This window comes from Ipomoea triloba, chromosome 5 (genome assembly GCF_003576645.1).
Source record: "Ipomoea triloba cultivar NCNSP0323 chromosome 5, ASM357664v1".
NCBI classification, from domain to species: Eukaryota; Viridiplantae; Streptophyta; class Magnoliopsida; order Solanales; family Convolvulaceae; genus Ipomoea; species Ipomoea triloba.
Window position 1 is genome coordinate 23,395,977 of NC_044920.1, and position 21,893 is coordinate 23,417,869.

Genomic DNA, 21,893 nt, shown 5'->3' on the forward strand with positions numbered 1-21,893 from the left:
CCCCCCCCCCAACCCCCCCCCCCCCCCCGAGCGCCCAAGGAGCGCCTAGCGATTTTTCAACCATGGGTGTAATATGGATATATAACTGTTAGAATACTTATTTGTTAATGCCCTCAAATTTCTTTCACTTTTCTATACTAGGTGACAATTGACTTTGTACAGCGTTCTGAGTTATAAGAAAATTAATAGAGCATCAACTGGATAACCTCTTAATGCCGATTCATTCTTTCTGCTTGTCTTTAATTTAAAGACAGTGTTCTCTTTTTCAGTATAATGAAAGTTTAAGGATCTGTAGTCTTGAATGTTCCAAAATGATCATCTCATATATCCTTATTGGTTTGCTTATATTTATCTTTTATTTTTTCTTGTTCTTCTCCCCTTCCTTTTTTTTCAAAATTGAGAATTCACTTTACCAATAATGTGTAATGTGTTTATATTTTGTTGCCTAACACTAAATAGGGCCACTAAAGGACCACATCTACCTCCACTTGAACCACTTACCCCCAGAGGTACTCAAAGAAAGACTTCCTGGTATTTCTGAAACTGCTGCCATTTTTGCTGGTGTTGATGTTACAAAGGAGCCAATTCCTGTTTTGCCCACTGTGCATTACAATATGGGTGGCATTCCAACAAATTACTATGGAGAGGTATGAAAATGTAATGCAACAACCAAGAGTGTTATGGTTTTAACCTTTAATTCAGTATAGTATATGTACTTCAAAGTGAAGGTATTATTTCTTACATTAATTTGTCTCTCTGCAGGTGGTGACTATTAAAGGTAATGATCCTGATGCTGTTGTGCCTGGCCTCATGGCTGCTGGAGAAGCAGCCTGTGCATCAGTTCATGGTGCCAATCGGTTAGGTGCAAATTCTCTTCTTGACATTGTTGTTTTTGGCCGGGCATGTGCTAATAGGGTCGCAGAAATCCATAGACCAGGTGAGTTTGAATTTATTAATTGAATCACCAAGTTCTTATTATAATGACACATTTGTCTGAGAATCTGAGATGCATGGGGCATGGATTTCATTCCTTAGGGGAACAACAAAAGCCTTTGGAGAAGGATTCTGGAGAGAAGACTATTGCATGGTTGGACAAGCTTAGAAATTCAAATGGTTCATTGCCCACATCTAAGATTCGGTTGAATATGCAAAGAGTAATGCAAAACAATGCTGCTGTCTTCCGAACACAAGAGACTTTAGAAGAAGGTAGACATGGAATCCATTTTGTTTTGTTTCCCTTGTACAGTTACTGTAATCTAGAAATCAACTTGCTGATGCCCTTGATTCACAACTTAGCTTTACTAATCAACTCAGTTACTGCTATATTTATCATCTCCTCACTCATTTATTTGTCTTGACTGTAGGTTGTCAGTTGATTGACAAGACATGGGACAGTTTCCATGATGTGAAGCTGAAGGATCGAACTTTGATCTGGTAAACTTGTTTAAGCCACTTTACTCTTGCCCACACGCTTTCTTTGATGATTTTAATTTTAATTTTTCTAACTATTGTTTGTATTATGTATTCTCAGGAACTCAGACCTTATAGAAACTATTGAGTTGGAAAACCTGTTGATTAATGCATGTATTACAATGCACTCTGCTGAAGCCAGAAAAGAAAGCAGAGGTGCACATGCCCGTGAAGATTTTACGGTTAGTTGCTGTCTATTTCCTTTAGGGATTTCCTTTTCCTCTCTTTATCATTAGTAATATGACCATCTCCTTTGGCTTTGCAGAAAAGAGATGATGAGAAATGGATGAAACATACATTGGGGTAAGTTACACTCCATATTTATTTTTATTTTTTCAATTGATTTTCCTCTGAATGATGACAGAATTGCAATGTCTTCCCATTTCTATGTATTTGTGTTCTCTCTCTCTCTCTCTCTCTCCACCCTCGCCACCCAAATAAGCATGCTAAGTTAGACCTGCTTTATGATTTTACATGCCTATGCTCATACAAAAATTTTATGATATTAATTTTCCTCCAGAGGCAGGACAAAACCAGTATGAGTTCCATGATAAGATTTTTGTGAATTTGGAAACTTTGTAGACTTTTATAGCACTAGGATGCTTGATTATATAACCTCTTTCATTTCTATGAACTATGGCATTTCTTAGACCAAACGTATCATTTGAAGTTTAATAGTGAATGAATGATATTCATACTCTATAACATGACTAGCTGGCTCTGGGTAACTAATGGATTCTGATAGCAACCTTATCTGAGAATTGAGTTATTTTGTTTCATGACTTTCATCTTGTTTCTATAGTTTTACATTTGGGATATTTTCGTGGTTCCTAATATCATGTTACATTAATAAAGGATTTAGTCAGCATATTTATTGCTTCCTACCTCGATACCTGCCTGCATATGCTTGTATTTCTGCCGATACTGATATCTAGTTCACAAACAAATTTGCTGCCCTGTTACTGCAGATATTGGGAGAATGAGAAAGTAAGGCTAGAATACAGGCCTGTTCACATGAATACATTGGATGATGAAATTGAGTCATTCCCACCGAAGGCGCGTGTGTATTAGATTATTAGCATAGCATAGCTACATGGATAGTTGGTGGCTAACGAAAATAATCTCACCTCCTTAAGGTTTCAATAACCAACTTAGGAGATCTCGTATTCTCAAATTTTGGTAATAAATTATTGCAGTCATCTGCCTATGATACATGCAAACATGAAATGTGCAGAAACTTTTAGTTTACTTTTGTTGTATCTTCTTTAGGAAGGGGGGGAATTTTTAAAAATATGTTCGTGTTTTTCAATGTTATTCAGTTAATAATCAAATCATTTGTATTGCTCTATTACCCTATTATGTTATGGGGATTTTGTTTTTAGTTCATTTTTTTTTTTATTATATTCGTGAAATCACATTCCTCTCATATTCTTAGAATATGTTGATTTTCAGAAATGTTAAATTACATTAAAACATCCCTTAATGCCTATAGAATAGAACATCCGTATAGAATAGTTTATTGCATGTCCATTAAAAAACAACTAAAATTCAAAATATATTAATATGGGTAAGTATTTCAATTTTAGTGCCGAATGATACTTCTTCCTTAAGCAGACTAGTAAGTATTTCAATTTTAGTGCTGCCAAAGAAGAAAATCCCGCCCATACACTACCCCAAAAAGAAAATCATGCCAATGCTCTTGCATAGTTGCATTTAACCCATCCACCATCACATCCTGCAAAACAAAAAAAACCCGTCATGAATTTTAATTTTTTTTAAAAACCCAACATCCCAGTCTTAAATAATTTTACGGATATTTTTTAGTTTCCGTTATAAGCATAATTTTAGAATAGATATAATTAATTGACTAAATTCACTATTAATAAATAAATTTAACTACCAATCAAATGATACAACTCAAGAGAGAAAATTTACAGAAGAAATATATGAGGAATTTGTAGCATTGTTTATTTGTAATATAAGTGTACCATTAGGAGTTAAATTAACTTGTTGTACAAAAAAAAAAAAAAAAAAAAAGAGTTAAAGGCTATGTTTGGCAAACCTAGCTGAAAAGGTAGCTGAAAGCTTAAAAGTAGCTGAAAATTGAAAAGCTATAAGCTCGAAGCTGAAACCTGAGGAGCTGGTATGCTTAAAAGTGTTTGGTAAAATTAGCTATTTGATAAACTGATAAATGTAAAAAAGACTAAAAAGGACATCTTCATACAATTTAAATAATTTTAAATTTAAATAGGTTTGTTTATATATTAAAATATAAAATAATAAAATTAATATATTTAAATAAAATATAAAGTAAGAACATATATTTGAAAATATATAAAGTAAAAAAAAAAAATTTATAATTCATAAGATTAGTTCATACAAAAATTAATGTTCAAACATAAATATCAAACTTAAATTACAACCAAACATAATGAAAAGAAAATATCAAAAGGGTTTTAATTGAGAGGGGTAAAGGATGTCATTTATTTAAAATAATAAGGATAATGATGGAAAAAAGTTAAAAAGCTACTAGCTTATTTTGAAAAGCTACCCCAAGTAGCGTTTCAAAATAAGCTCTTATTTTAAGCTACTAGTTTATTTTGAGAACATTACCAAACAGAGCTTATAGCTTATTAGTAGCTTAAAATAAGCTATAAGCTCCTAAATAAGCTCTGCCAAACAGAGTCAAATTAGGAGACGCAAAGCGATTTCGTCGCCAGGCTGAATATTCTAGAGACGGTCTAGGCATCTACGTAAGAAACAAGCTGGGATCGTACACGTGTCATCTCTGTATTCGCTGAAACGTTCAAGCCACCTAATTTTTAGCTCGATATAATTTCCCCAATTATTATTAATTGAAAACAAAAACAGCAACCTTAAAATGACATCCGTAGATATGCTTCCCTGAAATCAATCTCCTCCGTTTATTTCTCATCGCCTTCCCTATAAGATAAGGGTATTTAGAGCAATAATATCTATTGTCTAGGAGGCTCAGAACCGTATTTGCTTAGCTCTTTGGCGCGTGGTTTCCACGGACGGGCTATGGTTGCTCTCAATCCCACCGTTTTATGCTCGTGGAGCTGAAGAATGATTGATTGTTCTGAACTTCATCGATTTGAGGCAGATTATTGTCCCAAACCTTAGCAGTTAGAGTCGAATGAAGTTTTCTGTGAGATCTACAGCTTAAGTTACAGGTATGTTCTAAAATCTAAAATTTAATAGGGGTTTATGCTTAAGATGTTCAGATCTGGTGGTGTTTTGATTCAATTCTCTACTTTGATTCGTAAAGTCTTTTTTTTTGTTTTGTTTTGTTTCTGAATTGATTCTCATCTCTATACTGACTGAAGCTGTTTCAATTTGATTCTCTGTTTTCTGAAGAATCAAGCTCTTTGTTCCTAAATTGATTTCTGAGGCTACAGAAGCTTGTTCTGTACATATATTTTTTGTCTATTGCTGATTCTGCTTCAATGGATCAGGACATACGTCGGATCTGCTCCATTAATATGGAGAACGGGAGCATACCTGTTGGGAGTCCGATGGTTGATGGGCGAGATAAGCTGGATGTTTGCCGAGCGATTATATTGATTCATGAATTATGTTGTAAATGGAGCAGTGCAGGATTGAAATTTATGATGTAAAAGGAGAAATTGGGGCAGAGGAGGCCTATTTTCATGGGGCTGAGTCCCAATTGATCTTTTTGTCATCCCAGACCTTTGCCATGTCAGGTGCGCTTGCATGGCAGGTCCCAAATTTAATAAAAATAAGAACTTTTTTTGGTTGAGGGGGAGATCGCACGGGATATTCTAGCCCGGGATCTCTCCCTTTGGTGGTGTGCCCTGTGTTTACTTGCTTTGCTATCCTTTTGGTCCTCAACATCCAACGTTCTCACACAATCAACAATCCCAACACGATGGAAGCATATGGATCAACATCATCTTGCTAACCAAAAGGTATAAAGCATGCAATTAATTTACGTTTTCAGATTTAAATTCACTTGGTTACCTTAGTTTAGAAGGCAAAGCATGTCAGAATCTGGTTTGTGGCAAAAATACCAAATTCAAATGGTTACAAAAAAATTAAAATTTGAAACTAATCACCCCTTTTATATGAGATTGAAAAGATTAAAATTGAAAAGGAGTTTCAAAATTTTTATGTCATTTATATTTCTACTATTGAGTTTCAACTTACAGCCATAATCTTTTATGGTAAAATTTATGACTATTGATTATAATTATGTTTCAGAATTTTGGGTGTGTAATAGAAAGAAATTAAAAGTTTTGTACTATCAATTATCCATAATCTTTGTCAAACATTGAGAAAGTGGATACTTTAACCTGTAATGACATTAAACTAACTAGTTGAATGTACTCCAAGCATCAATATTTGGGTTATGGCAGTCTCAGATTTTTAGATTATCTAAATGAACATCCACAGACAATTTTGCTATTCAAGATGGTAAATTTAATCAATCATACCTTATGGAATGAGAAATTGAGGCAAAACAAAGAGTTGTTGGCAAATGACCTTTACTCATTTCTCTCATTACCATGGAAGTATATGGTTCAAACATCCTTTGTTACTATTCATATTGCTTTTCATGACACATTGCATATTTCATATCTACCTTTGTTGGTTTTCCACCTTACACAAGTTTATTTTTAGTTCGTTCCCTTTTTATATACTTTTGGTACTTTGTACTCTGGTTGTAAAGCAGCGGATGGGGAAGTTGAAGAATATCTTTGTAAATCTGGAAACTTTTTAATAATTGTTGTTGTACTTGATGTTTTCCGAATTTACAATTGTATGATACATTGAGCTATGTTGAACAATGAGGATGGATGATGTCTGCAATTGGGAAGCTGCACTTTAATTCAAGAGGTATGGAAGAAGACCATTCCATTCAACAGATGTTGACTGTTGATGGTTGTTATGGGAGTAGAAGAGCTTTTTTGTGCACAGATAAATTGCATTGGCCTGCACAATGACATAGGAGCCTATTCTCGGGTTGAAGAGGGACGGGAAGATATTGGAGGAGGCAATTCATTTCCAGAGGTGTATCACTAAAAGCTGATGAAAAGCAGGACCAGAGTCTTTTCTTCCAGGTTAAATAGGTACAAAGCCTCTCTTATTTATGAGCTACGGTGGATGAATGTTGACCTGCATTTGTTTGATGATCTCTTTTGCAAGCTTTGATTGAGGTGATATCTTCTTCTATTCAGTTATCAAGTTTTGCCCAAGCTTATCAACTTATGCCCAAGGAGTATCAGCATTTTGATTGTTGCATCCATAATGTTTGGAATATACAATTTTGATGATTGCATCTGTTGGGACAAATCTGCTGAGAACATATCCCTGCTGCTGGTGAGATTTCAGTTCACTTTCACAGTAGCTGCTCGTCTGGCAATGTTTTCCTATCATCCTTTGGTAATTGACACCATCTTCTAGTTTTTTCTTAAATATGGTGCATTTGGAGCTCGTCTGGCAATGTTTTCCTATCATCCTTTGGTAATTGACACCATCTTCAGGTCTTCTCTTAAATATGGTGCATTTGGAGCTCGTCTGGCAATGTTTTCCCATCATCCTTTGGTAATTCACACCATCTTCAAGTATTCTCTTACATATGGTGCATTTGGAGCTGATTACAAATTTGAATCACTTTGCCGTCTTTCTGTTCACTGATCTGTTGAAACTAGATATGCTAAATCTCTTTTCATACAATCCTTCTGTACTCTGTGGTGCTAATGGACATTCAATAGAGGAGATTGCTCCAAATCCAGTGGGCATTGCTCAGCTTGCAAACAGAGGAGTTAGCAGAGATATTCAGAGTACTTGATCTTATTTTGGCAGATAAGAATACCATAGAGGTTATTCCTTAATCACCATGTACTAATGTGTGTTGGTTTTTTCATAGAATCATAGTTTTCTTGCAACAACTAATTGAATCAAATGATTACGCTATCTCATCTAGGCAATGGTTTATGAAGTTCAAAGAAGAATGTGTTGATGTATAAAACAATCTATTATATACGACATTCTTTTGTGCACAAACATTCTACTTTAAGAGCGTTATTTCTTCTTTTGATTACTTTTTATTATTTTTGTTTGAATTATTTTTTCCCATATATTTAGTCGTTTTGACCAAAATTTTTATAGAAAACATCTATAGTTTCTTACATTTTAAACTCAAAATCCAACCTGTCTATATGCTTTTGGGTATAAATGTTAATTTGGAATTAAAAATGTGATAAATTTTGATTGTTTTTTTTATTGAAATTTTGGTTGGTACTATATGAATAAAACAACTACGGAGTATTATATTTGTTTCAGTGGATTGCAAAATCAACTATTATATTAGGCTGAATCCCTGCAAATCTCGACTTGGCAAGATTCCATAGACTTGGCAAGATGACATGGAATATATAAACATATCTATTTTTTTTTATTGCTTAAGTGGATTGCAAACTTGCACCAGTTGCAAGTTTGCAATCCGTTTTGTTTTTTGTTTTTTGTTTTTTTTAAATAATTTTTTTAAATTTTATTGTTTTTTTAATATATTTATTTTGTTTTGTTTTATTTATTTATTTATTTGTTTCGTTTCTTTATTTTGTGTTCTTTACTTTTTAAATTTTTTTTTGATCCTTTATTTATTTTGTTTTGTTTCTTTATTCATTTTGTATTGTTTTTATTTTGTAATTAGTTTTTTATTATTATTTAAATAATTTTTTTATATTTTACTCGGTATTATATTGTATTGAGTCTGACTTTATTTTGTATTATATATAATAATTGAATTATTAATACATAATATTTTCAAGAGATATGGAATTGGTTTGGTGGAGATGAAATAATGGATTTAATATATTTAAATATTTTTTAGCTTCAATATTTATGCACTTCAATTTGTAATATCTTAAATTTTAATCATTTCAATGTATTCGAATTTGTACTTTGTTTAATTTTAATGCCTTCAATTTCATACTTTGTTAATTTTAATCATTTTAATTTGATTTTGTACTTTTTAATTAAGTTGTAGTTTTCGATTTGTAACATTATTTTATTTTAATTTTTTACATAATATAATTTCATTTTTTATTAAAAACTAATTATATACATAATATTTCAGTTTTGTTATTTTTAATATTTTATTGTAATTTATATATATTGATAAAAAATAATAGTTGTGGAGATAAATTAAGATTTATTGATAAAAGAATACTTTTTTTTTTCTTTTAATGTGACGTGAAGGTCAGATCACTTTTGAAAGTGTGAGAGTAATGCAAGGATGTAGGAAAAAATAATAAAGGAATTGCAAATTTAATGATGTGGAAGTTGGATTGACTTTTGAAAGTGAGTATTGCAAGGATAAGGTTGCCTTAGACAACACTCCTTGATTTACTTGATATGATAACGCCTAATTAGGTTTATAAAGTTCCGAGATTGTCTTGCTTGTCAAGCAAAAAATGTTGTTTGTTTGTTTGTTTTTTAATGAGATTGCCATGGTAGGTTTAGGGTGCATTTGAGAGAGTATTAGATGGTCTACAAAAATTTAGTTCATCCGGGAGGTGGTTTTTCCCGGCCAACTTGTCACATGGTTTGGTACTAGATGGTACTGCATTGGATTGGGAATTTGTTGCTGCAGCCTTCCACTTAAGAAGGAAGTGTTTCTCCCTCTCTGTAATAACCTTTGGTTCCATTGAGCGGTCATTCCAAACCATGTCATTTCTAACTTTCCAAAGGCTTAAGCAAAACATCACACAACTACAATAGACTTACTTCGTGCTTGGCAAGTCGATTGCCTTGCCCAGCCAAGCGCGAAGTAAGTTTATTGTAGGAAGACAATTTGTGACAGCCTGTCAGAAAAATACTTTTACCTTCAAGGGATTTTAAGTTTTAAGAACCATGTCCAGCATTTAATCTCAAGAGTCTTGCATGTCTCCCAATAGATGTTTATAGCAACTTTTAAGAGTGAGGATTCCACTATCATCTCCAACCCAAATGTTTTTATCCTCTCTTGCCTCCTTAGGGAGGGGGATACTAATCTCTTTGGCCAAATATGTCTCTTACAAGTTACAACCTCAACATCCCATTCCCTAGTGTCTCTCTTCGTAATGCTGCCACTCGTATGAAAAATGACTTTTGGAAGTTATTTTTAAAATTTTCTCATGTTTGAATATTTTAAAAAAATAGATTAAAAGAAAATATTAATTCTGGTCAATAAAACAAAAGACTAAAAAAAAGCTCAATTTAGTAAAAAATATCTTTCTAAGAAAAAATGATAGTTTTAGTCTATTAGTTATGCCTAAATTGTAGACTCAGTCCATAAATTATTGCTCCATACACCGTTTTCCATTTAATTATGTTGAAAGTGGATGTTTCATCCATTACTTATAAATTTTTTTAACATTGAAAATTTATTTTGATTTGCTAAATTATTAGAAAACAAATTGGTCATTTTTCAAGTGAATGTTGATTACACGAGAATACTTTAGTTTAAAATTTAGGCATAATTAATGGACTAAAACCGTCCCCTCTCTCTCTCTCTCTCTCTCTCTCTCATGCAAAGGAAATTTAAAAAAAAAATGCCAAGTCATCATCCAAGTCAACATGCAACTTACTAGATGAGGTGTTAATATGCTATTAGGTGAAATTGTATACATTTGGAGTGTTGAGTGCTTAATTGCACCTTTTTTTTTTTTTCATTCCACGACCAAATTGCACTTCCATGTTTCGTTCTGACCAATTTGAACCTTATTCATTTTTTAATTAAGTCTACAATTTAGGCATAACTAATGGACTAAAACCATCATTTTTTTTTGAATTCTTTATTTTCTCATATTTATCCTATCTCCCATCTTTTTTTCAAACTAATTTTTGAATTATCATTATTACCATCACTACCACCAAACTGTCACAACCACGAACACGACTAACATCAACACGACAACACTACCACCACACCAACACCACACCACCCAACCAATACCACCACAACCACCAATGCAAGTGCACCACCACCATCACTGCCACACCACTATCACCACCACCATGTATTATTATTATTATATTATTATTATTATTATTATTATATAAATAATAATATGTTTATTTTCAGGAAAATGAACCAAACAAAAAATACAATTTCTTAATTTTCAACAAAAAAAATTTTCTGATGTTCAGTTAAATTTAAAAAAAATAATTTATTTTTTTTAAAAAAAATTCATTTTTAAAAGTTTTCGAACCAACCCCAAATAACCTCTTGAAACCCTAGAATTAAACGGGAACTCACAGCTCTGTCAGTAAAGGGACTAAGTATGCCTCAATTCAGATAATTAGATATTTAGAGGGCAACATTTATCAGAATTAAAAATAAGGGGTGGCATTTATAATCGCGTAATAATCGGTTAAAATTACAAAATTTTCCTCTTTTTTTTTTTTTTCTATTTTTATTTTGTGACGTGTAAAATATATGTTTTTTTTCACGCCAGTATTTTAGTTCTTACTGGGAGACTGAAGAGCTGAAAGTTGAAACGAATGCACTATGGACCATAAATCACTACAAGAAGATATAATCTGCTAAAAAGCATAAAAATCACTTCACACTGCTTATCGCCTAAGCTAACTTCCACAGACGCATAGCATAGTGAGAGAGAGCCCAACAGAAATGGCCCCAAAGAACTCTTCCTTCAAGGCATGCCATTGCCGCCCCACATTCCTTTTCTTTTTTAGGAAATAAAGAATCATATATATAATCTCATTTTTAGCTGACGGTTATTGTATAATCTCTAAATAGATAATCACCGGGTTTTGCTTTTGTTTTTGTTTCAGATAATCTTGGGTTCGTCTTCATTTGCTCGCCGGAAAATTTTGGCTGAGATGGGGTACGAATTCACGGTCATGGTATGCTCCGCCTCCATTTACCATTTTGTGTGCCTATCTGAGAATTGCTTTACACGCACATGTATATATCAATTGTGTATTGTGAAATAATTTTAGTTATTAAAATTGGGGATTTGATTTTAGTATAATGTGGTTTAGATTGCTGATATAGATGAACAAAGCATAAGGAAGGAAAAGGCAGAGGAACTGGTAGTAGCTCTAGCTGAAGCCAAGGTACGAGGAGGATAAACCCATTCTCATTTTCAGTGTGCTTATTTACTTGTCAAGAATTTGGGGAAAAACAAATAAAAAGAAAAAGAACAAAAATGTGGTGAGTTTATTAGCACTTGCATCCGGAATTACTCCTGAACTAAGCCGTTCTTATTAGTGAAATGAGCAGAAGCTTGCAAGGAATGCATAAATTTGTTTGGTTTTTAGTTGTGACTTGTGAGATTATTTTATGACCAAGAAAATGCTATGGTTGCTTTCCCCTGAGCTAGTCAATTTGAGCATCATTGATATCCTATTTTTTTGTTTTAAATTTGTAGTACTAGATAGTTCGGATTGAATAAATTAAAGTGTATAGACATATACAGGAGAAGGTCCTTGCTACTGTGGATAATGATATTTTTCCCTACTAAAATACTCCCTAATGTTCACTTCTTGATGCGATAACATAAGTAAACACTTTATTTTCATTTGTTAGCCGTGCATTCTTGCTAAATGCTAAAGAATATCGTCCTGGCTTGTTTTGATTTTGCCAAAAAATACTCTGGTTATTGATTGGAGTAGTGTAGAATAAGAGTGGGCCCTCATTATCATTTTCTCTTAAGCTTAGTTAATAAACAACAAAGGATTCTGATGCTGACATTTGAATAGTTCTCCATTCAAAGTTGATGAAGACAATCTCTAGATTTGGTGGGATGAGTGGTTCTGGAATTTGATTCTTGCCAACTAATTAATATCTCTGACACATTTTAATTAGGTTCATGTGGTTCTTTTATCCAATATTCTTTTTGAGATTATATGTTCATTTATCATGCGTTATTATTTAGAATGCAATTGGTACTAGCACCTTGATTTGTTTGTCTTAGGCAGATGCTATCATTGAAAGGCTCAAGAGTACTGGTGAAATGAAGGAAATTCTCGGACCTACACTGTTAATTACTGCTGACACTGTATGTTTTCTGTCATTCTAGTTTTGACAGTAGGATATCGGGCTTCCTCATTTTGCATGACAAACGTTTTGAATTGCATAATAGATGTTTGAGATCATAACTCTCAGATAGCTAGTTTGTTGTGTTCTATACTTCTATGCGTTTTGGCCCGAAGAACCATTTAAAGTTCATCTCCTGCAAATGTTGTGCTTTCTCTCTCACATGTCATTCTTGATTATATGGCATGCTGCACCCAAGTACCTAAACATTTGTTTAATTCTGATATTTTATTGGTTTGTTGAAGAATTGATTTCTAAGGCTATGACTTACATGCATCTGATGATATCAAGGTGGCGGTTTATGAAGGAGTCATCAGAGAAAAGCCATCAGGCAAGGAAGAAGCACGCATGTTCATCAAAGGTTTGCTAATTTCACCTCTCTATCAAATTATTGTTTGCGAATAATGTTCTATTGAATGAATCTCATTGTAGGGTATTCCGGTGGTCAAGCTTCTGTAGTGGGATCTGTTGTAGTAACCAACCTCACGACTGGCAAAAGAAAAACGGGGTGGGAATTGTCTGAGGTATATCTTTTTTCCATTTTAATTGGGTTGTTTATTGATGAAACATGACCAATCAGCAGGGCCGACACAGTACATTATCTCTAAGGAACAATTCAATACTAATGTAACTTTCTTTTACTAGAAAATGGATGCGCTATTAACAGAAGTGCTAGTTCTGAGTTTTCATGATCAAATGTTTCCTTGCCTCCTGCACGAGCTGTCATTTTATGTATTATTACATGGTTGTCGTTCCGTAATCTTAGATTTTCGCAACTTCACAACATTATTGCATCTCGAAGATGAACGTTTGCCACATATCTATAACTGTAGGTCTATTTCCACGAGATACCAGATGAGGTGATTGATGACCTGGTAGGTAAAAATTCTAGTGTGTACATAGCGAACACTACTTTCACTGCTCAACATAAATCATTAACTATTCATGCGTCTTTTCCTAGATTGAGGAGGGAATAATACTCAACGTGGCTGGCGGTCTAATGCTTGAACATCCATTGACATTGCCCTTTGTTGACACAGTGGTTAGTCTATTACCGAAGACTCTTCCTCTCTTTATTGTTCCTCAGATATGCATATTGAGAGAAGATTTTACTAGCATTATCATCACCATTTCTGCAGAATTATTTGCTCATCCATCCTTGTTTAGTATGTGCTGTTTTTGTTGGCGGCTGAGTCTCCTAGGATCTATGAGATGGGTTGGGTCAAGATTGAAATGGAATGCTTATGCTTGAAATGTAATGCTTAGGCTAGAAAATGTAACTAATAAGGAATAAATTATTTGTCACTTATAAGGAAAAATATAATATTTTTGGGGAAAAATGTGAATATGTGATATTTTTAAATCAAAATGTAATATTAGGGGTTGAAGAGTTACTTATGAGGAAAAGTATAATACGTATGAAGGAAGTGTAATACTTATAAAGTCCCGACCCATCTCAAAGACGAGGGTCTGTGAAACGGTCTCATAGGAGATTATTGCCTTTGTTGGAACTCTTACTAAGATGGTTGCTCATTATTTGCAGGTTGGAACTGCAGATCATGTCATGGGACTTCCAAAGGCTCTCACTGAAAAGCTCATTGAAGAAGCTCTCTGAGCCTCACTTTTTTACTTTGTCCCTATTTTAAAAAAAAATTGAAATACCACAAAACATTATATGGAGTCAATAAAAAGATTCAAATTACATTGTGAGTTTGAACTCATTTTGCTAGAAGAGTTTTAAGATTTTCATTAACCATAGCTTGTGAAGGTTTATGCAACATAAGTTTCAGAATCAATGCTAGAATTTTTTAAATTTTAAAAATTTAAAGAGAAACTATAAATAGAAATTCATTATATTTTTAATCCAATATAAGTTTTGCAATATTCAATTTCCTTCTTTTGGGCTATAGCTAAAAGCAATAAATAAAATCCAAAAGTGAAACTAATATTCAAATTGACCGCTCGTGGTCCTTCCACTTTCAAATTAAAAATTTAAGACTAAACATGACAAAATTACTATACTCGGAGAGTCCAAATGGTATTAACTCTAACCAAAAATAATTTGCAAACTATTCTTAAATAAAAACAACTAGCATACTATTATCAAATTTTGTCCACTTTCTTTACTCTTTTTTTTTAGCATGTGCTCTCTTTATTTTCTTTAACATTTGCTTATAATTTTTAGATTCAATTTCTTTTTTTTTTTTTTTGCGCGCGCTTTATAATACTTTTTATATATTTTATATACTAACAAAAACTAAATTACAAAAATTTAAATTTTAAATAATAGAATGACGAGTATCTGATCCACAGAGTTGATTAGTTACAACTTATCACATTTAAAAATAGGCGAGGTATTTGCAAAAATGTAAAATTGCTAAGGAAATAAAAAAAAGACAACAAAAAAGGTCCCACCGAGATTTGAACTCGGGTTACTGGATTCAGAGTCCAATGTCCTGACCACTAGACCATGGGACCTTGATGCTAATGCTCTGACCAATATAATTTACTCTATAGGTTGAAGTTTCATAATTTATAGGGATCTAATTTAATGTATATTTTCATTGGTTGAATAATATAAAATCAGTAGTACTAAAAAAAAATACTTTTTAGTTATGAACACATATTTTATTGTAATACAGTTAGTAGTATTAAAAAGAATACTTTTTCTTTTTCTTATTTGAATTCAAATAATAAATTTTTTTTTTTTGAGAAATCAAATAATAAATTTATATGTTTACTACTAGTGTTGATTTATGATTTTTAGAGTGAAATTCAAAGAAAGACAATTATACTACTAAAATTATAAGTTGATTGTAAATTACATAGTCTTAGTTTTTTATTTCAATATGTTCTCAAATATTTACACAAAATGCATTTATTTAAATTTTTGAGTTACGATTTATTGAAATAAATAATACTTAATATTTAGATTCAATACGCACACATGTACATATATATAGATAACTCGGGTTCGGTTCTCACATGTGACAATTCTTCTTGAGCCAACTCCTGTGCCTCTCGGAGTGAGCGGGGATTAGTAGGATAGACCCGGACCGTTAAGTGGACGGAGAAAGACTCGGAACACCTCATGGGTTTACACACAAAAAAAAAAAAATAAAAAAATACACACATATATAGAGATTGTTAATTGAAATCTAAATAACTCCATTAAACACTTTTTGCTAAATTTATTACTATAAAAAATTATATGTTTTGAATTATACAAATTACTTTTTTCTATTCCTTATTATTTTAAAACCTATTTCAATATAATTATCATTTTAATGTTAATTAGAAAATATATATTAGGCGCTCACTTCATGCAACACATGTATTGTTACTAGTATATGTCATGAATTATGTGAGAATGATTACATTGGTGTAAAAATGAGAAATGATATAAATCGTGCAAATCAAGTCATTAAATAGACTAAATTTCTAGTGTGACAATTTTGTACTTTTTAATAATTCAAAATATCACATTTTATTATGTGAAAAGTGTATGCACATTAACATAACTTGTACATTTTGTATTTTTATTGGGAAGTCCTTTTCACACCATATAGTCATAAATCTATATAAAAAATTTCAATAAAAAGTTAGAATTTATACAATTTAAAAACAGTGAAGGAAAATCTTAATAAATAAATAAATAAATACAGAATTACAATGAAGGGAAAGAATCTCAAAAAAAAAAATGTATCTTACTAAGAAAAAAAAAAAACTCATGCTTAAGTCTAGCTAGGCATGAACACAAAATATGTATCCACCCACGTGTAGTCTCGAACTTGCTCCACGAGTCTATGCACAAACATCAACGCTTGAAATCCCACCACTGCCTACTTGTCATTGTCCAAGAAATGACCTATGTCATGTCGACACCTACACGGCCATGGATGGCCACACCATGGCCAGCGACATGATCTGCGTGGGGCGCCCAGCTGGTTGCGTTGTGACTTGGCATGCCACCTCTTCCCCCGTTGGTCATCACTTCCTTAGCCCTTGAACTCACCTCCCTAATTCACGACATCACTTGCCTAGCACATGACACCACCGCCTTAGCCATTCCATGCTTTTCTACTCCGATCCCTTTAAAGCCAATCAATTATTCTTTCACGCACATTATTATATACTACTCAGACTTAATTTCATACCGTTGTATTACTCAGCTTCATGAACCGATTGAGAGACTATGACCACTCGGCCCTGACTGCTCCATCATATATTCATATGTAATGTATGTTCATAACATAACATACAACATATTAATGTAAAAAAGAAATAGGAAAACTCTTTGACATGCAGGTTATTATACATTTATATTGATATACATAATGTATGTATGTGTCTAGGCCGGGTACATAAAAGCAAATGAGTTATTATTATATAAATAAAATAAAAAGTTAATGGAGCATAAGTAATATAAAATGAATTGATGTGGAGAGAATTATGAGGATCAGAAAAAAGGGGAGGAATTTGAGGTTTCCTTTGGGCACAAGGCTACAAGCCCTTTGAGGGGACAATTAGAGGTTACAGTTTATTCTTTAGAGGTAACTTGATGTTGACCAGATCTTCACTTTCCTTTCCATCATACAAACTTCACTTCACTTCACTTCTTCACTACCCTATCTTTCCTTCTCTCTCTCTCTCATTAAACATACATAATTTGAACAAGTAATATTTTTCTTAAATGGTAACATGCTTTTATTTATAAATTTCTAACTAAGTTTATAATAATAAGGGTTGAAACTCCACGACAATTACAAATCATAATTTTGTTTAATTCAATATTATAAAATTGATCAATTCACAAATGACCAATATAATATTAAAGATCAAATTGTTTATGATAAATTTTATTAAAAAAATAGAAAAGAAAAACATTTTTCTTAAAATTTGAATGTTTTAGCTTATAGATTTATAAGTAGGTCAATTAAATACAACATCTTTTTTCTTTTCCTTTACGAATAAGTAGATCAACCACACCAATCCATAGATAACCTAGTCCCCACTGGCAAGCAAGACAAAAGCTACAGAGAGAGAGAGAGAGAGGGTGACTAAAAAGAAGGTAAGCTTAGAGAGAGAGAGAGTGAGATTCATTCCAGTTGTATCTCGTTACTTTTGAGGAATGTTTGTGTCTTTTTTTACTAGAAGTTCTCGAACACTGTTTTGTTCTCTTCGTAGTCGTCCAACGTAACAACAACCCATTCATTTTTTTATATATAAAAATAATCCAAATTCTTTTTCGATCATCATATCACCTTCAAAATCTCTCTCTCTCTATATATATGCTCGATCCGTCCAATTAACACATTTGCATGCATGCACGCAATAGCTTCGAAAATATTAATATTAATAATTTGGGCGGCTCGTGGATTTATGTATGGCTAATGATTAATCCTTTTGGGTGGCTGGCTAGGATTAATGTATGTATGTTAAGCTAATCAAGGTTGATATATGCAATATTTGGAGAATTGGTCCACCAACTTGGTCTCGGGTCCCACCAAATCCAACCAACCACCTAACATCATCATTCTTACTTACAATCTATATATTGTGTCATGTAGTAATAATATATATGTGTGTATCTGGGAGAGTATAATTTGATTGTTGGTATGAGGAGGCATATATAGGTATTATAAAAACATACAACTTTATTAAATAATATAAAATTAAATACTGTGGAGACACCATAGGACTCTATTTTTCAACAAGTAATATAGAATCAATGCATTTAAGGTCATGATTAATAAGATAAGATCAAATTAGTAATATGATATGTATTGGTAAAACTCAGACATAACAAAGTTAATTGTACTGTTTAACCAACTTAATTGGGAGAAAAATTGTCCATATACTAATATATATAACAATTTATATTAAAACTTGTTTGAATAATTAAAAATATAATTTGACACGATAATATTGAAGGAATCAGATTGCCAGAACTTATGTGTGGGTTTACAAAAAGTTGTTTGTTCTATTGTTGGTTGCATGCATTTTCAAATTCTTGTTTGCTTGATATTCCATCTTCAAATTATGTGTGCTGATCAACGAACTTAATTAGTAGCTAGTTCACTCTCTTGAGAAAGTGGTAGGCTTTGAAATTGGACTCAGATTGGTGTTTAATTTTTTAATATTCCCGATTGTATTTGTAGCTTACTAATTAATACCAGTGATGTTTTAAAAAATAAAAATTGACACAAAAAACTTTATAATTAAATATTAATTATAGTAATCGGTACAAATTATGAAATATATAATGTGATTGAGATATATATAAAATATAAAATATAGTGGTTGGGCATATATTGGAGAGAGTGTGGTGGTCGTCCCGTTTGTCCAACAAAGGTAAGGGAGATGCCAATCTCTAGACTAGAATTGAACATACACCTTCTCTCTGATTCTTTTACCTACTGTGTACTGTTTGAATCTTATAATCGAATCCACCCACATATTCCACTGCTCTTAATTATTTACTGTTTATGTGTTTTTTCCCCTTTTTAATGTTTTGTATATTCCAAACTTGAGGTTTGGACCACCATGATGATGAGTACTAATGGGGTTACTTTTTCTACATTGAATAAAACATTTTTCATTATTATTATTATTATTATTATTATTATTATTATTATTATCTAATTAAATTAATTTCATTTTATCATCCTATTATATAGTGATATTTATATTTTGATCTAAACTATTTTTTAATTATATTTTTATCTCTCAATTTGTGTAATTTAAAACATCTGAAATTAAGGATGGACGTTTTGAGAATCCGTTCTTTTCTCCTTTTTTTTTTTTTTTTCGATTTCGTTATTAAAAAAACTGATACCATCCAGTTTAACATTATATATAGTTTGGTTCACTTTCAATTCTGTTTGAAAAAAAAAAGTTTGGTTTCGGTTCAGAATTAGTTCGATTCAATTTAAGAACCTCAATTTTCAACATTTCCTAATTTTTCAAAAATACTACCAAACAATACATATTCACATAGTCCAAATCTAAAGTCTAAACTTTATATAACAAAATAGCAAACCAAAGTTCAAACACACTGCTAAGTACTAATTACTAAACATCATTTGACTTTTTTGCCCAGCCGACTTCAGTTGGCTCACTTGGAATGTTTTGTTGACAAGATGGGGGAATCATCCATCTGTATATATAGTTAATGTTTGGAGAACAAGTGTCAAATAATGTATAATTTCAGCTACAAAATTTCATCGAATGCTACTAGAAATTAATCAAAATTAGAATGATATTGAGGCACATTAATTTCATAGAAACGTGAAATTAAGGAAAATACTGAATATTGTAAGAATAACTCAAGTTAGAGATAATCGTGAGGCAAAGAACAATTGCGGCAAACAACAAAACTACAAAGTAGAAAACAAGCCATAAAGAAATCAAATAAAATTTTTAAAGAGAGATACCGATGAGAATATGAGTTGAACGTCGGAGCAGGCAACAAGGGACTTGGATTTACTTCTTTTTGTTGTTATTGTTGTTGTTGTTGTTGTTGTAATGGTATTCGGTTTAGTTTTTACCGAACCGTTCGGTATACAAGAATCCATCACCGTTCGATTGTTCAGTGTATTACTGAACCCAACTAATTTGGTTCGGTTATGAAAAATCGAACCGAATGTCTCACCCTTGTGGCCCTATCTGAAATATTCTGATATAAAAAATGTGTGGTATGTTAATGAATTAAATGTGGTATTATATCTTGCTTTACCCAATATTTTCAAGTACAAATTCAAAAGTAATTATAAAATCTCTTGATTATTGACAATGTGACTCAAACATTGAGCATGCAAGATTAGCAACTAGGTTGTAACCAGCTAAGCTAATCCACCTTATCTGTTGTGCAAGTAGAAACAATAAACAATACTTATTAGTAAATGAGGGCTAAGCAGTGACATGTGGCAACCTATGGTGACGATATATGAGTGGATGGACAGAGTTGATCGAAGCATGACAACAATTCTTTTTTTTTTTTTTGGGAAGAGACACTATAAAAGGGTGCCCTTGTCCCCATTCTAACATTATCAACATCCTTATCCAGACCCATAGTCCAATGGATCATACTTATGTCTTCCTACCACAACACTCGTGTTCAAATCCTACTATATGGGAAGGATTTCTCAAGGACTAAAATCAAGGCCTGGTCTAATTTGGGTTCGGGCCCTTATTGAGCTAATGACTTATTATTATTGATAGAGTAAATACGCAAATACGGTCAGAAAATACTCTTTATTAATGAATGGATCGAGTACAATGTATACCCTAATGGAGCCCGGTCAACGTGGTAGTGGGTCAGAGGTTCCCGAGCTACTTGACTATAATATCGAGGACAACCAAAAGTCCTCCTAACGACATTAAATGTGGCATAAATAGGCTGCTAGGGGACAAGCACTGGGCCACCGACATGGCGGCCGCGTGGCGGGCATGCACAGGCCCAAAGGCGAGCCCCGTACCCGAGAGCCAAGTGTCACAACGTCAAAGGGTTTAAAATTTGAGGAATATGCATGAGAATTGTGGTAAACCAGTTCATTACGAGCTCTAAGGTCGGGACCCAAATTGGCCTCGGACTGGTGCTTGAGGATCGGGAGAGTCGGACAGACGTATAACTAGAGTAGACTGGTTTGTTAAAGTAGACCAGGGGTAGAACGGTAGGTCGGGAAATAATCCCTATCAACTAGCCCCCCAGCCCAGTCTCTGACGATACTTGGGATGGAGGAGGTCGGGGTGCTTGTCAAATCGGACTGTGGGCACGTACCAAGGGCATGGAAAGGTGACGCATATATGACGTACTCATGACCTCAGGCGCCGAGACACGTGTCACGTGCAAGGAACTCCTCGGGATCGGTGCTAGGGTTTTGGGATTCGAAGCGTCGCGTTCTCCCTGCGCCATCTACGGCAGACCGGAACATTTCGAGCTACCCCTAAATCGCCGCAACAACTTTACTGGTTCGTGCTTCTGAACAGTGGTTACCTTCTTTCGCAGGTATGCCTTTCCCGATCCTTAGCCCTTTAATTAAAAATTTTACACAGGCTTATGTATGGGTTTTAACATTTTGGGCTACTCTTAAACTGAGATGCCTTCCCTTACATGTGAGGTGAAGACATGATCGACTCCGATAGTCAAAACGCATCCACACGGAGCTACAGCGGCTCGGTCGAGGTGGGCTCCTTCATGGTGTCGTCGTACAGCTCGGTTAGCAACGCAATCGAGACGTATTCGGATGGACCGGCCAGACCTTCCCGACTTTCTGGTGACAACCCGGTTTACTGGGTGCGAATTTACTCCCCCCCCCCCCCCCCCCCC

At 33.3% G+C, this 21,893-nt stretch overlaps 2 protein-coding genes, 1 long non-coding RNA gene and 1 other non-coding gene across 8 annotated transcripts in view; 3 read left to right on the top strand and 1 right to left on the bottom strand.

Annotated features, from left to right (window-relative positions):
* Nucleotides 1–2,818, top strand: part of LOC116020961 (succinate dehydrogenase [ubiquinone] flavoprotein subunit, mitochondrial-like) — a 6,986-nt gene extending 4,168 nt beyond the window's left edge. Inside the window, exons 10-16 of the mRNA XM_031261539.1 lie at nt 460–647; nt 763–937; nt 1,036–1,206; nt 1,365–1,434; nt 1,532–1,652; nt 1,736–1,773; nt 2,439–2,818. Coding sequence (XP_031117399.1) covers nt 460–647; nt 763–937; nt 1,036–1,206; nt 1,365–1,434; nt 1,532–1,652; nt 1,736–1,773; nt 2,439–2,541 — 866 coding nt within the window. The 3' untranslated portion in view covers nt 2,542–2,818. The remainder of the gene's footprint in view (nt 1–459; nt 648–762; nt 938–1,035; nt 1,207–1,364; nt 1,435–1,531; nt 1,653–1,735; nt 1,774–2,438) is intronic.
* Nucleotides 2,819–4,442: 1,624 nt separating this feature from the next.
* Nucleotides 4,443–7,518, top strand: LOC116019384. 2 transcript variants are annotated; one of them, XR_004098708.1, is made up of 4 exons: nt 4,443–4,664; nt 4,947–6,581; nt 6,690–6,894; nt 6,996–7,518. It is a non-coding gene; the product is annotated as an uncharacterized LOC116019384 (long non-coding RNA). The 2 variants fall into 2 exon arrangements; XR_004098707.1 differs by having other exon boundaries at nt 6,690–7,518.
* A 3,441-nt stretch (nt 7,519–10,959) lies between these two features.
* On the top strand, nt 10,960–14,291 carry LOC116019274 (7-methyl-GTP pyrophosphatase-like). Of its 4 annotated transcripts, none has more exons than XR_004098682.1 (9): nt 10,960–11,158; nt 11,296–11,367; nt 11,506–11,580; nt 12,441–12,524; nt 12,854–12,923; nt 12,995–13,086; nt 13,208–13,441; nt 13,524–13,604; nt 14,106–14,123. XR_004098682.1 is itself a non-coding variant. In XM_031259425.1 (9 exons), the coding sequence occupies exons 1-9, from the start codon at nt 11,132–11,134 to the stop codon at nt 14,175–14,177; spliced, it is 615 nt and encodes a 204-aa protein (XP_031115285.1). In that variant the 5' UTR covers nt 10,968–11,131; the 3' UTR covers nt 14,178–14,291. The 4 variants fall into 4 exon arrangements, 3 of the variants coding, with proteins under 3 accessions (XP_031115286.1, XP_031115284.1, XP_031115285.1); XM_031259425.1 differs by having other exon boundaries at nt 10,968–11,158; nt 13,396–13,437; nt 14,106–14,291; XM_031259424.1 differs by lacking the exon at nt 14,106–14,123 and having other exon boundaries at nt 10,961–11,158; nt 13,208–13,437; nt 13,524–13,533.
* Nucleotides 14,292–14,968: 677 nt separating this feature from the next.
* Nucleotides 14,969–15,040, bottom strand: TRNAQ-CUG. The gene has a single exon. It is a non-coding gene; the product is annotated as a tRNA-Gln (tRNA).
* Between the last annotated feature and the right edge of the window lie 6,853 nt (nt 15,041–21,893).